The 15,595-nt window shown below is 43.3% G+C and overlaps 1 protein-coding gene across 1 annotated transcript in view; it reads right to left on the reverse strand.

The window, feature by feature from the left end:
- The window catches only part of LOC139160123 (von Willebrand factor A domain-containing protein 7-like), a 56,245-nt gene that overhangs the window by 4,212 nt on the left and 36,438 nt on the right, over nt 1–15,595 (reverse strand). The window contains exons 11-16 of the mRNA XM_070737669.1: nt 14,859–15,077; nt 13,871–14,043; nt 12,007–12,121; nt 10,821–11,025; nt 7,853–7,934; nt 3,311–3,531 (exon numbers count right to left, since the gene is read on the reverse strand). Of these exons, the coding sequence (XP_070593770.1) occupies nt 3,311–3,531; nt 7,853–7,934; nt 10,821–11,025; nt 12,007–12,121; nt 13,871–14,043; nt 14,859–15,077 (1,015 nt within the window). The remainder of the gene's footprint in view (nt 1–3,310; nt 3,532–7,852; nt 7,935–10,820; nt 11,026–12,006; nt 12,122–13,870; nt 14,044–14,858; nt 15,078–15,595) is intronic.

Genomic DNA, 15,595 nt, shown 5'->3' on the forward strand with positions numbered 1-15,595 from the left:
TCCCCCGGGGAAAAGAGATTTCATAGCTGTGGATTAAAACAATAAAGACAACCATCTCTTTGCATCTTTGTTTTCTATTTTAAATTTGGCGAACTCCAGAGGGCGCTCTTAGCCTATCTCAGAATAATTAGAAACCTGATGATTTTCACAAATGCCTAGGAAGAAGCACACAACCAGCATGCAACATGTTATAATATTTGGCTTGTTCTTTCCATATAATAAGGAGCTCAGCAAATAATAGGTGTTGAGAACTGTTGTGCGCTGAAAAATTGACACTGTTAACAATATTGTGAAAATGGCATTAAGAGTTGTTAACCTAAATTTGGGTAGCTTTTTCTCTGGTAATATTGTAATGCAAACTAGAGTAAAAAAACGTTTGCTAGACCAATTCTCGAATACAGCTCATCTGTCTGGAACTCGCACTGCATATCAGCATTAATACAATTGAGAGAGTCCAGAGGTATTTCATAAGAAGAGTCCTCAATTCCTCTGCTCTTAATAGAATACCTTATGCCACCAAGCTTGAAATTTTAGGCTTAGACAATTTAGTACAACCCCGCCTTCGATGTGACCTCAGTGCAGTACATAAAATTACCTGCTACAATGTCCAAGTACAATTTTGTATTTTGCATAGAAGTACATTCCCAAAATGAATTTTGCATAGAAATACATTCCCAAAATGAATTTTGCTTAGAAATACATTCCCAAAATGAATTCTGCAGAGAAATTTGGCGGGGCCCAGGAGAAGAGCCTTCTCTGTGGCGGCCCCGACCCTCTGGAACCAGCTCCCCCTGGAGATCAGAACTGCCCCCACCCTCTTTGCCTTTTGTAAAGTTCTTAAGACCCATCTCTGCCGTCAGGCATGGGGGAACTGAGACATCTCTCCCGGGCCTATACAGTTTATACATGGTATGGTTGTGTGTATGCTTGCTTTTAATAATGGGTTTTTTTAAATTGTTAGATTTTTTCTTACATTGTCTTTGTTATTGTTGTGAGCTGCCCCAAGTCTATTGAGAGGGGCAGCATACAAATCTAATAAATTTAAAAAAAAATACATTCCCAAAATGAATTTTGCATAGAAATACATTCCCAAAATGAATTCCAACACTTAGCTACTAGAACAGAGCTCAGCAATCTTAAACACTCAAAGAACCACTTGGACCCATTTCCTACAGAAAGAAAACAGACCGGGAGCCACAAAACCTGGATGGGCATGGACAACTCAATGTCACTCCCACTCAGTCACATGATCCCCTAGCCACGCCTATCCAGCCGCAAAACCATTCTCTCTGTCTCTCCCTCCTCTTCCTATCTTTCCCTCTCTCCCCCTCCTTCTGTATCACAATATCTGTTCCTCTCTCTCCCTCTCTCTCCCCTCTCTATGCCTCTCTCCCTCTGTATCTCTCTCCCCCTCTCTTCCACTCTCTCAGCCCCTCTATGTATCACTCTGTATGTGTCTCTGTGTCTCTCTCTATATGTCTCTCTCACTCGTTTTCTGTGTATTACTCTCTCTCTCTGTCTCTCTCTCTTAATGTGTGTGTGTGACCCCCTCCTCTTGTGACTCCTTGCCAGCTGTGGCTGATGGGAGTGTGAGCACACACAGGGACACCTCAAGTGAGCTCCAAAGCTCAGGAAAGGAGTGCATGGGGCGAGCAGTGGCTCACTTAAAGTCTAAACAGGGCACAGCGTCTCTCCAGCACTAATGCTCCAGCCATTGCCTTGCCATGACATCCCCCCCCCCCCCCAGCAGCTCTTTGGCCAAGTGTGGAGGGCACAAACTCCAGCCCAAAGCAGCAGGAAGTGAAGGCTGCCTTACATGCAGCAAGGATGGGTACAGGGGCGATTCACTTCTTCACTCTTCGACAACCTTCCTCCTCCTCCCCCCCCCTCCCTTGATGCCCTGATCAGCTGTGGCTGAGCCGGGAACTTTTGCATGCATGGAGAGATCCTCTTCAAGCGAGCGCCAGAGCTCAGGAAAGGTGCACAAGGGCAGGTAGCAGGATGGTCTCCCTGTGCATGCGCACAATCCCGGATCTGCCACAGCTGGCCAGAGGGTCACAAGAGAAGGACGGGGGAGGAGAGTGCAGGAGCAAAGCGGCCCGGTACCTGCCTTTGTGCCACATTTGCACGAAAGGCAGCATTAGCTTCCTGCCGCTTCAGGCTAGAGTCCAAAAAAGAAATAAGAAGGGTGAGGGGCCAAACGATTAAGGGACAGGGAACTGTGGCAGAGGGCCCAAAGAGGAGCATGAAGCTCCAGAACTGCAAGTTGCCGACACCTGTATTAGACCAACGTGGCCATCAATTGTTCTCCTTCAGCTCCAGATTAAAGAGCTTTCATAAAAAATGAAAGGAAGTTCAAGTAAAATTGAATTGGAAAAGTTCCAGTTTCTGTTTACAGAGACAAGCATAGGTGTAAAACTGCGGGAAACTCAGTTATTGTTTTCAAGGTGGGATGCAATCATTTTAATTTTCTCTGCATTATTTTAATTAGTCACTGCTGAAAACTAACTGGAGTGGTGTCCTAGAGGTGAAGACTTTGTATTTCTGAAGGTTCAGCAATTTGCACTGGCATAACTTACTATATTTTTGGCGTATAGGACACACCTGTTTCCTTCCTAAGAAAGGCTGAAAAGTCAGGTGTGTCTTATACTCTGAATGTAGCTTTTCTCGAAGCTTTTCCCCACAGTGGTGCTAATGATCTTCTGAGCTTTTACCTTGCAGGTTCTTGCATTGTTACTGTCTGTCAAGAATGTTTTCCAAGCCCTAAGTCTTTGCAGGTTTTTTTTTCATAGCTTTAACTTGCTCCAAATGTTTCTTTCTAGCCCTAACCAAGTTCTAATGATGTTTTCAGCTCTTACCTACTTGCAAGCTCTTTCATTGTTACTCTTTGTCAATAATGTTTCCCAAGCCCTAAGTCTTTGCAGTTTTTTTCATTGCTCTACTTGCTCTGAATGTTTCTTTCCAGCCCTAACCAGGTGCTAATGATTTTCCCATCTCTTCTGGCTTGCAAACTCTTTCATTGTTACTCTCTCCAAATAAGGTTTTTTAAAAAGCCCTAACCAGGGGACTAAATAATGTGCTGAAGCTGACCAGACTAAGGATGCTAGCCAGATGAATATCTGATAAGCAGACTCTTTTACCCATTTTCCTCCCCAAAAACTAAGGCGTGCCCTATACCTTATACTCCGAAAAATACAGGAGTTTAGGGCTCTTGCATGTAAGAGTTGGATGAGACTGGGCAATTGTCAGTGGAAATGGGAAAAATATTTTATGATTGTTTTCCCCCCCAGAACAATGGATGTATACATACCTATAGTTACATATTACGTTCTTCACATCACCTTCTTTTGGATTGCAAGTGAGACCAGAAGAATTTGTATTGATTTTGACGGTCACGGCACTTTGGTCATCCACGGCAGTAAATGACATTAGCCAAATATGACGACGACACTCTGGTTTATTTTGTTTGTCGCCCCTACAAGGCATGTAAAATTCTCTGAGATTGAATACAGGTGGGATCTCATCGGTCTCCTGTTGAATAGCAAATGTGTTGGTTAGTAATAAATGTAATACAGTATATGCGAGGACATATAGACTTTCCCCAATATGGCAGCCTCTGGATATATAGGTGTCAGCTGTGAGAGACTAGGTACCCAGTGAAGGACTAATTAAACTGATTTATTGCTAAAAGGCCTAAATGCACAGGAATCTTAACTAATGGTTGACATTTGTTTGGATCTATCTATCTATCTATCTATCTATCTATCTATCTATCTATCTATCTATCTATCTATCTATCTATCTATCTATCTATCTACCTACCTACCTACCTACCTACCTACCTACCTACCTACCTACCTACCTACCTACCTATCTATCTATCTATCTATCTATCTATCTATCTATCTATCTATCTATCTATCTATCTATCATTGTTGTTAGCCGCCCTGAGTCTATGGAGAGGGGCAGCATACAAATCCAATAAATTATTATTAATTATTATTAATCTATCTATCTATCTATCTATCTATCTATCTATCTATCTATCTATCTATCTATCTATCTATCTATCTATCTATCTATCTATCTATCATTGTTGTTAGCTGCCCCGAGTCTACGGAGAGGGGCGGCATACAAATCCAATAAATTATTATTAATTATTATTAATCTCTATCTATCTATCTATCTATCTATCTATCTATCTATCTATCTATCTATCTATCATTGTTGTTAGCTGCCCCAAGTCTACGGAGAGGGGCGGCATACAAATCCAATAAATTATTATTAATTATTATTAATCTCTATCTATCTATCTATCTATCTATCTATCTATCTATCTATCTATCTATCTATCTATCTATCTATCTATCTATTTGATTTATGTGCTGTCCCTATCCGAGGACTTGGTGCGGCTTACAACATATAAAAACAATACAAAATATCCTACATCCAATTAAATTTAAAACTAGCTCATCTAAACCCCCAGTTATTTAAAAATCAATAATTCCCATTCAAAGAGAAGAACATTTCATTAATCAGCCAGCAGACTGGAATCTAATGGCCCCAAGCCTGATGGGACAGAGGAGTCTTCAGACTCTTGTGGAAGGCGAGGAGGGTGGGGTAGTGTGAATCTCTGGGGAGAACTGATTCCAGAGGGTCAGAATCCCAACAGAGAAGGGTCTTCCCCTAAATCCCGCCAGACAATATTGTCTAGCTGATGGGACATGGAGAATGCAGACCCTGTGGGATCTAACTGGTCACTGGGATTCATGCGGCAGGAGGTGGTCCTGTAAGTAATCTGGTTTGATAATAATAATAATAATAATAATAATAATAATAATAACAATAATTTATTAGATTTGTATGCCGCCCCTCTCCGAAGACTTTAAATAAGTTCAATAAGGGTCAACTGAATTCCAGGCGGATTGGACTTAGTCCGCTTGTGGCCAAGTAGGGATTCTAGGCTGATCCTTCATTTAACTCCACCTCCAGATTCTGCCATTCCTTCTCTTATGATAGGACTGCAATTCCCAGAATTCTCAGCCAATTTCCTGAGAATCCTAGACATTGGATTGGTTGGAATGGCACTGATTTTTCAGTATTTTACATCCTGCTGGCCAAAAGAGATGGAGAGTGCAGACATAAAATAGTAAACAATAAATAACAAATAATAAATTAAACAAACAAATAAATAAAATAAATAAAACAGCATTTAGACTTATATACTGCTTCATAGTGCTTTTACAGCCCTCTCTAAGAGTCAGCCTATTGCCCCCAACAATCTGGGTCCTCATTTTACCCACCTTGGAAGGAGGGAAGGCTGAGTCAACATTGAGTCGGTGGTGAGAATTGATCTACCAAATTGCAGGCGGCTGGCAATCAGCAGAAATAGGCTGCAGCAGGGGAGGTTCCTTCCAGTTCAGACCGGTTTGCCTGAACCGGTAGCGACCCGCTGGTGACATCACGATGATGTCACCAAACTGAATCGGTCAGTGCCAGTCGGTGGGTGCTGCCATCTTAAAAAAAAATTGGGGGGGGATTTTTTTTCTTCTGCGTATGCACAGAACTGAATTTCCAGCAGTGCGGATGTGTTTACCATGTTGATTTTGGGTGGTTTTTTTTTTTTTTTTAAAGGGGTTTCTTGCATTGCGCATATGCATACACGGCCACACGGCGCAACCACGCAGCGAAGGGGGAGGTGAAATGGCAGCGAGGTAAGTTGGAACCCACCCCTGGGCTGCAGAATGGCATTCTAACCACTGTGCCGCCACGGCTCATTTGCAGAGTGAAACGATTTAAACTATGTTTGCTTTTGGTTTATCCCTCTGTCTGCATTATACTCATTTCCCCATAACAATTTGATGTTTAGTGTAATCTGACCATGATACCTGTTGTGGCTGGCTCACAGCCAGGCCTTCTGGCAACAGACTTTGAGCCTGATGAACTGGGGCCATTGGGGCACAGTCAGCCTGTGTGGTTGTTGGAGGAGATAAGGAAAGAAGATTGGACAGGGGACGATAGGCACATCAGTGCACTTATGTACGCCCCTTACTGGCCTCTTAGGAACCTGGAGAGGTCAATCGTGGAGAGTCTTAGGGAGAAATGTTGGGGGCTGGGGGATGACACCACTGAGTCTGGCAATGAGTTCCACGCTTCGACAACTTGATTGTTAAAGTCATATTTTTTACAGTCAAGTTTGGAGCGGTTGATGTTAAGTTTGAATCTGTTGTGTGCTCTTGTGTTGTTGCTGTTGAAGCTGAAGTAGTCATTGACCGGAAGGACATTGCAGCATATGATCTTGTGGGCAATACTTAAATCGTGTTTTAGGCGTTGCAGTTCTAAGCTTTCAAGATCCAGGATAGTTAGTCTATTTTCGTAAGGTATTTTGTTTCGAGTGGAGGAGTGAAGGGCTCTTCTGGTGAAGTACCTTTGGACGTTTTCGAGAGTGTTGATGTCTGAGATGTGGTGTGGGTTCCAGACAGATGAGCTGTATTCGAGAATGAGTCTGGCATAGGTTTTATAGGCTCTAGTCAGTAGTGAGAGATTGCCAGAGCAGAAGCTACGTAGGATCAGGTTAACAACTCTGGAAGCCTTCTTGGCGATATTGTTGCAGTGGGCTTTAGCACTTAGGAGTCAGACAATGAGCTGGAGGAGGAGGAGGAGGGAGAGTCTAGGTGTGAAGAGCCTACAGAAGCTATAGAACCCCCAGCTTGGGATTTGCAGCCCCCAACTGGGGATTTGCCAGGGTCTGAAGAGGAGGAAGAGGAGATAAGGGACTCGATTCTGAATGTACGGGTGAGAAGAATGCGAGGGTGGCAGGAGCAGTTAAGAAAGCTCAGAAAGAGGAAGTGAGCTCAGCTGTGCGTAGTCTGAACTCCCAGAGAGTATATAAGGGGGAGAAGTTGGAAGGTGCTCTTTGCAAGAAGCCAACAGAGGAGAAGAGCCTGTGGAGAGTGTTTTTGCCTGATAAACATGAATACAATACTGGACATTCATAGGCTTAATAATATTGTGAGTAGATTATTGGCTGAGAAGCAACTGTGTGGGACTTTATCTTATCAACTTGGCCTCACACTTGGATTTTGGAAGGGGGAAAGACATTGTTTTGGTTCAGGTTTGTGCAATTCAACAAACGTCTTTGTAAATAGATGGGGTGGCACAGCAGTGCTGTACTGCAGGCCACTGAAGCTGACTCTAGATCTGTAAGGTCAGTGGTTTAAATCTCATCACCGGCTCAAGGTTGACTCAGCCTTCCATCCTTCCGAGGTGGGTAAAATGAGGACCCGGATTGTGGGGGCAATATGCTGGTTCTGTTAAAAAGTGCTATGGCTAACATATTGTATGCCGCCCTGAGTCTAAGGAGAAGGATGGCATAAAAATCTAAATAATAATAATAATAATAATAATAATAATAATAATAATAATAAAAATAATAAAAATAAATAAATAAATAAGTAAATAAATAAATAAATAAATAGATAGATCGATGGATGGATGGACGGACGGACGGACGGACAGACAGACAGACAGATAGATAGATAGATTCTTGTTCCTTTTGAAACCTTTGTGTTTGAGTTTTAATTTGGGGCTAATTACCGTCCGGCTGCCGTGCAAGGCAGAACAATACCAAATATGTATAAATGAAAGTACAGGAAGGTCTCCATGGTGGGCCAGTTTCCACTACTGTCCAATGTTGCTAAACGTAGCAGAAGAAATTCTCTTTGCTTATCTGAAGCTGCAGAAATCAGTTTGTGAGTCCTGGTTAATAGGTGGCCTTAAGTAGGAGAATAACAGAAGTCTTGCTGGAGGATTAAGTAAAGAATGATTGCTGTGAATAAAATTTCAGGCTTACCAGAGCTGTTTCAGGAATGACACTGATGGGAAGTTTCAGGTAGTTCTGAGCAGAACCGCTGTTAGCAGTGAATGTCACAATGCTGGGGGGGAAAAATGTAGATTCTTTAATAACAAAATATATGTTTTCTCCCTTCTGCAATCCTGTTCCACTCTGCTGCATTACTACACAAAGAATAGAATAGAATAGAATTTTATTGGCCAAGTGTGGTTGGACACACAAGGAATTTGTCTTGGTGCATATGCTCTCAGTGTACATAAAAGAAAAAGATACATTTGTCATGAATCATGTGATACAACACTTAATGATTGTCATAGGGGTCAAATAAGCAATGAAGAAACTATCAATATTAATAAAAATCTTAGGATACAAGCAACAAGTTACAGTCAAGAAGAGGGAGTCAAGCTGTTCTCCAAAGAGCCTGAAAGCCAGATAAGGAATAATGGATGGAAACTAATTAAGGAGAGAAGCAGCCTAGAACCTTGATGGCGAACCTATGCCATGCGTGCCACAGAAGGCAGAAGGATGCCATGCGTGCCACAGAAGGCAGAAGGATATTTGAGGGCACAAGGTGGTGTTGCCCTAGGTCAATGATGGTGAACCTTTTTTCCCCCAGGTGCCGATAAAGCATAGGCGTGTGCTGTCACACATGCGCGAGGGCCCACACCCTTAATTCATGCCTTGGGAGCAGTGTTCCCTCTAATGTGAGTTGTGCGCTATAGCGCCGGAGATTTGAGATGTCTGCCCACGAGTTTCCAATTCCAGCGCGGAGGTCTGACCTCCGTGCTGGAATTGGCAATTAGAATAAAGCGACCAGACCTTGATCATTTGTCCTGACTCCAAAATGTGGCATGACTTTAAAATTGACTGGATTGGATTTCCACCCTCGAGAGAGAGAGAAAATCACAGCCGGTTCATTTCCCCCCCTCCCTCCGACTCCAAAATATGGCATGACTTTTAAACTGACTGGACTGGATTTCCAAGTTGGGAGGGCAAAAACTGCTTCCCTCACCCCCCTGGAGGTTCTCTCGAGGCGGGAAACAGTCTGTTTCCCAACTTCTGGTGGGTCCGGTAGGCTCGTGTTTTGCCTTCCCCGGGCTCCAAAGGCTTCTCGGGAGCCAGGGGAGGGTAAAAACATCCTTCCCCATCCTCCTGGAGGCTCTCTGGAAGCCAAAAACACCCTCCCAGAGTGTCTGTGTGAGACAAAAATCAGCTGACCAGCACACACATCCAGGTTGGAGCTGAGCTAGGGCAACAGCTCATGTGCCAGCAGATATGGCTCTGCATGCCACCTGTGGGACCCGAGCCATAGGTTTGCCATCACTGCTCTAGGTTAGCTCCAGTGCGCATATGCATGCTGGCCAGCTATTTTTTGGCCTTCTAGAGGGTGGGTGGGAGATCATTTTCACCTTGTCCAGTCTTCAGGAAAGCCTCTGGATCATTGGATGGTGAAAAACGGAGCCAATGGGCCTACCGGAAGTTTGGAAACGAACTTCTGGTTGGGCCATTGGGCTGTTTTTCACCCTCCCCAAGCTTCAGGAAAGTTTCCGGAGCCTGTGGATGGCAAAAACTGGACCCAACAGGCCTACCGGATGTTTGGAAACTTGTATCTGTGTGGGGAGTGTTCTGGTTTCTGGTAGAACTTTAGCAATTACAAACAACTCTTATTAAATGCATCATTTCATGAATAAAGAAACTCCATTTATTTCTGTGCTTTCCTGTACTTCAAACACATTCCATGCATGCACTCGGTCCGTTATCTCTCTTAGTTGCATTCCTCACATTCCTCCTCCTGCTCCACTTAACAAGATTTATTTTCATAACAGCATAACTTTGAAAAACAGCAGAACTGACAGTTGACAACACAGAACCAGAACGCGGCAAAACAGCACAGAACTTTAACGCGGCAAAAACACATCCATTTTCCCTTCGGCAACGTTGAAACTCCACCCTTCTTCTCCACCGACCCCTTGACATGCCAAATACATCACTGCAGTATTTAACCCATTGCTGTCCTTAATATCTTCTTCTAGACCTCTGTTCTCTACGTTTTTGAGCCCTTCTGAATTTAGGGTTAATCCAGCGAGCATCTGATTCTCCCTCACTAGATCCTGAACTCATAGCCCCATCCTGTGGCTGGCCTCCCACCTGTTCTACTACCTGTAACCCCGCCCCCCCACTAATTCATAAACACTATCTGAATCTGAGTCCTCAATATCTTCATCATCCTCCAACTGATCAGGAGTATGTACAACAGGGAGGGCGCTGCATTATGGGTGTGGACACATGAGCACCTTATCGCATGTTCACATGACCTTTTGAGCCGGGGTGGCACAGTGGTTAGAGTGCAGCATTCCATTCCATTCTAAGTTTTCAAAAACTTTTCAAAAGTATTATATTAAAATTTGAATTGGTGCCTTGACACTTTAATTAATGAGTTTAATTAACCAGTGGGATGGCTTCCCTCCAGCAGTTGTTGGTGTTCCATCACTTGAGGTTTTAAGAAGAGACCGGACAGCCACTTGTCTGAAACAGTTGAAGGGTCTCCTACTTGAGCAGCGATTGGACTACAATATCAAAGTCCCTTTCAACTCTTGTTATTCTATTATTCCAGAAGACTATCTGAACCGGCCCTTGGAGTTTTCTTGGAGAGATTTTTCAGAAATAATTTACTTTGCCTTCATCTTCCTGGAGCTGAGAGAGAGAGAAATAGGCTCAAAGTCCCCTAGCAGGTTTTGTGCCTAGGGCAAAATCAGAATTCAGATTTCCCCTAGTCCAAATGCCTTTAAGCACAAATGCTGTTACTTAGCTAGAAATGCCTTATCTAGCTAAGCAATACACCCCCCCCTCTTTACCCAGAAAAAGAATTCTGCTAGGCAGTTTTCATTCATCTCTCTTCGCTTTTCTCTCTTTACAAACACCCGTCTTTCATGATTCTGGATATCCACCGTGCTGTCCACCAACCTACCTGGAGGCATAGCTGTCATTGACAATGGGTGCAATAAAGGTTGCCGTCAGGGTAATATTTTCTCCTGTGTTCAGGAAATGTTCTTTCGGTTCATAGCCGCTTATGAAACTCCGATCATCCCAAACTTTAAATACAAATGTTCCATCTGATCCATGGTTCACCACCAGCACAGAGACGTTCAAAGTTCCACCAGGTGCCATTGTGCCTGGGGGAAAAAAATGGCAATGTGCTCATAATCTAGGCAAAATATTTTCATAGTGGTGCAGTGGTTAGAGTGCAATCCTGCAGGTTACTTCTGCTGACTGCTGAACTGCTGTAATTTGGCAGTTTGAATCTCACCAGGCTCAAGGTTGACTCAGCCTTCCATCCTTCCGAGGCGGGTAAAATGAGGACCCAGATTGTTGGGGGCGATAGGCTGATTCTGTAAACCGCTTAGAGAGGGCTGTAAAAGCACTATGAAGCGGTATATAAGGCTAAAAGCTCTATTAGAAACATAGAAACATAGAAGATTGACGGCAGAAAAAGACCTCATGGTCCATCTAGTCTGCCCTTATACTATTTCCTGTATTTTATCTTAGGATGGTTATATGTTTATCCCAGGCATGTTTAAATTCAATTACTGTGGATTTATCAACCACACCTGCTGGAAGCTTGTTCCAAGCATCTACTACTCTTTTAGTAAAATAATATTTTCTCACGTTGCTTCTGATCTTTCCCCCAACTAACCTCAGATTGTTCTCCCTTGTTCTTGTGTTCAATTTCCTATTAAAAACACTTCCCTCCTCAACCTTATTTAACCCTTTAACATATTTAAATGTTTCGATCATGTCCCTCCTTTCCCTTCTGTCCTCCAGACTATACAGATTGAGCTCATTAAGTCTTTCCTGATAAGTTTTATGCTTAAGACCTTCCACCATTCTTGTAGCCCATCTTTGGACCCGTTCAATTTTATCAATATCTTTTTGTAGGTGAGGTCTCCAGAACTGAACATAGTATTCCAAATGTGGTCTCTCCAGCGCTCTATACAGCGGAATCACCATCTGCCTCTTCCTGCTTGTTATACCTCTAGCTATGCAGCCACGTATACCTCTAGCTATTGCTACGATCTCAATTGAGCCCAGGATTTTTGAGATGCTAAGCCAATCCCATGTTACTGCTGATATATTCCATCCTGCTTGGAACTTACTGATTTGGTCTGGCAGAGGCACAATCTGCACAAATTCGGTGGTGATGGAATCACCGCTGATTCGTACGAAGGGGTAGTTGCCTGGAGAAAGGCCCTCCACTTTCAGTGAGGTTCTCTGGAAGGAAAAGACGGAGGAAGAAATGATCATTAAAAATCTTCCTCATTGCTCTTGTGCATATTGATGAATTAAACAAGAGATGTTTCTAATTGGCTACCGATCACCATTTGGGTACATTAAGGTGCATCTCTCCCATCATAGAAACATAGAAACATAGAAGACTGACGGCAGAAAAAGACCTCATGATCCATCTAGTCTGCCCTTATACTATTTTTTGTATTTTATCTTAGGATGGATATATGTTTATCCCAGGCATGTTTAAATTCAGTGACTGTGGATTTACCAACCACGTCTGCTGGAAGTTTGTTCCAAGGATCTACTACTCTTTCAGTAAAACAATATTTTCTCATGTTGCTTTTGATCTTTCCCCCAGATTTTGCCCCCTTGTTCTTGTGTTCACTTTCCTATTAAAAACACTTCCCGCCTGAACCTTATTTAACCCTTTGATATATTTAAATGTTTCGATCATGTCCCCCCTTTTCCTTCTGTCCTCCAGACTATACAGACTATACATTAAGTCTTTCCTGATACAGTGGTACCTCGAGATACGAGTTTAATTCGTTCCGGACCTGGGCTCTTAAGTCGAGCAGCTCTTATCTCGAACGACTTTTCCCCATAGGAATTAATGTAAATAATTTTAATTGGTTCCAGCCCTCAAAAAACTCACAAAGTTAGTCTAAATTATGCAGAAAGACATGTTTTTAATGAAGAAATGTACATGTACATATAAATGAATAATGAAGTTTCTTTCACTTAACTTGTAAACTTTCTTAAACTTTTAAATTTACACATGTTCAACTTCTCTGCCACCCAATCCTGTAGGACAGAGGTCCCCAACCCTTTTTGCACCAGGGACCGGCTTTAAGCGATCAAGAGAGGAATGGGTGAATGAATGGACGGAGGGTGGGAAGGAAGGAAGGAAAGAGGGAAGGGACAGGAACAGAGGAAGGAAGCAAGGAAACTTATGAAAGGGGAGAGTAAGAGAGGAATGAGTGAAGGGAGGGAGGGAGGGAGGGAAGAAGGTGGGAAGGAGAAAGAAAAGAAGAAATAGAGGAAGGGAAGGTAAAAGAGAGAAAGAAAAAGAGCAAGAAAGAAAGCAAGAAAGAAAGCAAGAAAGAAAGAAAGGGGGAAGGGACAGGAACAGAGGAAGGAAGCAAGGAAACTTATGAAAGGGGAGAGTAAGAGAGGAATGAGTGAAAGGAGGGAGGGAGGGAAGAAGGTGGGAAGGAGAAAGAAAAGAAGAAATAGAGGAAGGGAAGGTAAAAGAGAGAAAGAAAAAGAGCAAGAAAGAAAGCTGCAAGCACCCCCCCGAGCCCCCCAGGCCGGCTGCAACCTTTTAAAACACGCGTGCCGCTTCGCAGCTGTCTCCTGAAGCCGAACGCGGAAGTTAGCGTTTGGCTTCAGGAGACAGCTCCTTGGCGCTTGTATCTCGAATTTGGGCTTGTAAGTAGAACAAAAATATCTCTCCCCTCCCAGCTCTTATCTCGAGTTGCTCTTAAGTAGAGCAGCTCTTATGTCGGGGTTCCACTGTACTTTCCTGAATACTAGCCCGGAGATAGTCAGAGGCCATGGCTAGATTGTTGGACTGAGATCAGGCATCCTCAGCTTCAAGTCCCTGCTCAATCTCTAGCTCACTTTGGACCAGTCTTTACTTTCTCAGTCTTATCTCAAAGGCTTTCTAATAGGACAACCTAAGTAAAATATGAGCTGCCTTTTGCCAGATAATTACTCGGAAGGGATACGTACATGGCGATGCAAGGAAAAAGGTCCAACAGCAAAAGGGTTGCCTAAAGCATCAAAGGACTGGTTCAAAGGTATAGATTCCAGAGGGGTTCCATCTTCAGAAATAGGCACCAGGCGCAGGATTTGCATGCCGGAAGCATCTCCCATCAGCTTCATGGAGACCGTGTAGTTCAACCCTGAAGGAGATGCAAAAGAGTCAAGATTAGTATTGGGCGAACCGAACTTGCACAATTCGGGTTCGTACCGAATTTCGTGCCCTTCGTGACGCTGAACCCGAACCCGAAATTTTTTAAAACTTTAAAACTACTTCTTCCTGTTATCTTTAGTTATTTGCCTTACATACAGTCCAGTGGCTTTTAAGATGGCCTTTTTTAATACAGTCCACTGGGTGCCCGCTCCTGCCATTTTATCCCTCCCCTTTAATTCATTATTTAAATATTCCCCCATTGCATTAAAATTTGTTTTTTTGAAATCCAATACTTTGGTTGCAGTATAGGATTGCTCACAATCAGTTTTTACATCAAACCACAAACATAGATGGTCACTGCAACCTAAGTTTTCTCCCACCTTGACCTCTGAAACCCAATTCCCATTTGTAATGTTGTTAAAGGAGACATTTTGTTGTGAGCTTTGCCCCATTTTACCCGTTTTCTTCCCACAGCTGTTAAGTGAAATCACTGCAGTTCTTAAGTTAGTAACCCGGTTGTTAAGTGAATCCGGTTTCCCTGTTGAGGGAAGTCGCAAAAGGGGAATCACATGACCCCGGGGCACTGCAACCGTCCTCAATACGAGTCAGTTGCCCAAGCATCTGCATTTTGATCACGTGGCCATGGGAAAGTGCTGCAGCGGCCGTAAGTGTGGAAAAATGATCCTAAGCCACTCTTTTCAGTGCCGCTGTAACTTTGAATGGTCACTAAGTGAATTATTGTAAATCGAGGACTCCCTGTATTTTTTAAAAATCGGATGGATCTGAAGGAAAATGAAACGGTACCTTGTACTGGTCTTCCTTGGACCGGAAGCACAAACTCATCCTCCTTCTGCAGAATCTGGTAAGAAAAGTCAAGCAAACTTTTGCCTTCGACCTGTATCGTGTAAGTGTTTAAGACATCCAAATTCACGATCCACAATCCTGGCTCGGGGACAGGAGATATCTTCACAACCTTCTGGTTCGCCGTGTTGATCAACATGCTCAGAGATCCCAATGGAGAACCTGCCACGAGGTGACACATAAATAGACCCAGGAGCAGATGTAAACAAAGTGAGAATTTGAAGAAAGTTCCCCCTACCTATTTTTCATTCATTCATTCATTCATTCATTCATTCATTCATTCATTCATTCATTCATTCATTCATTCACTCACTCACTCACTCACTCACTCACCCACCCACCCACCCACCCACCCACCCACCCACCCACCCACCCATCCATCCATCCATCCATCCATCCATCCATCCATCCATCCATCCATTTATTAAATTTATAGGCCACCCATATAGTGGAAGAGCCTTCTCTGTAGGGGCCCCGGTCCTCAGGAATCAGCTCCCCCCAGACATTCGTATTGCTCCCACCCTCCCCACCTTTCGTAAGAGTCTGAAGACTCATTATTGCCACCAGGCTAACCCCTGGCTGACAGATGTGTTGTGAGCTTCTGGACTAAATGCGTATGAGAGTATTTTAATTGGTTCTTAGGTTTTTTAGATTATCAATTTTATTCAATTGCATTTAGG

This window comes from Erythrolamprus reginae, chromosome 2 (assembly GCF_031021105.1).
Source record: "Erythrolamprus reginae isolate rEryReg1 chromosome 2, rEryReg1.hap1, whole genome shotgun sequence".
Taxonomy (NCBI): domain Eukaryota; kingdom Metazoa; phylum Chordata; class Lepidosauria; order Squamata; family Dipsadidae; genus Erythrolamprus; species Erythrolamprus reginae.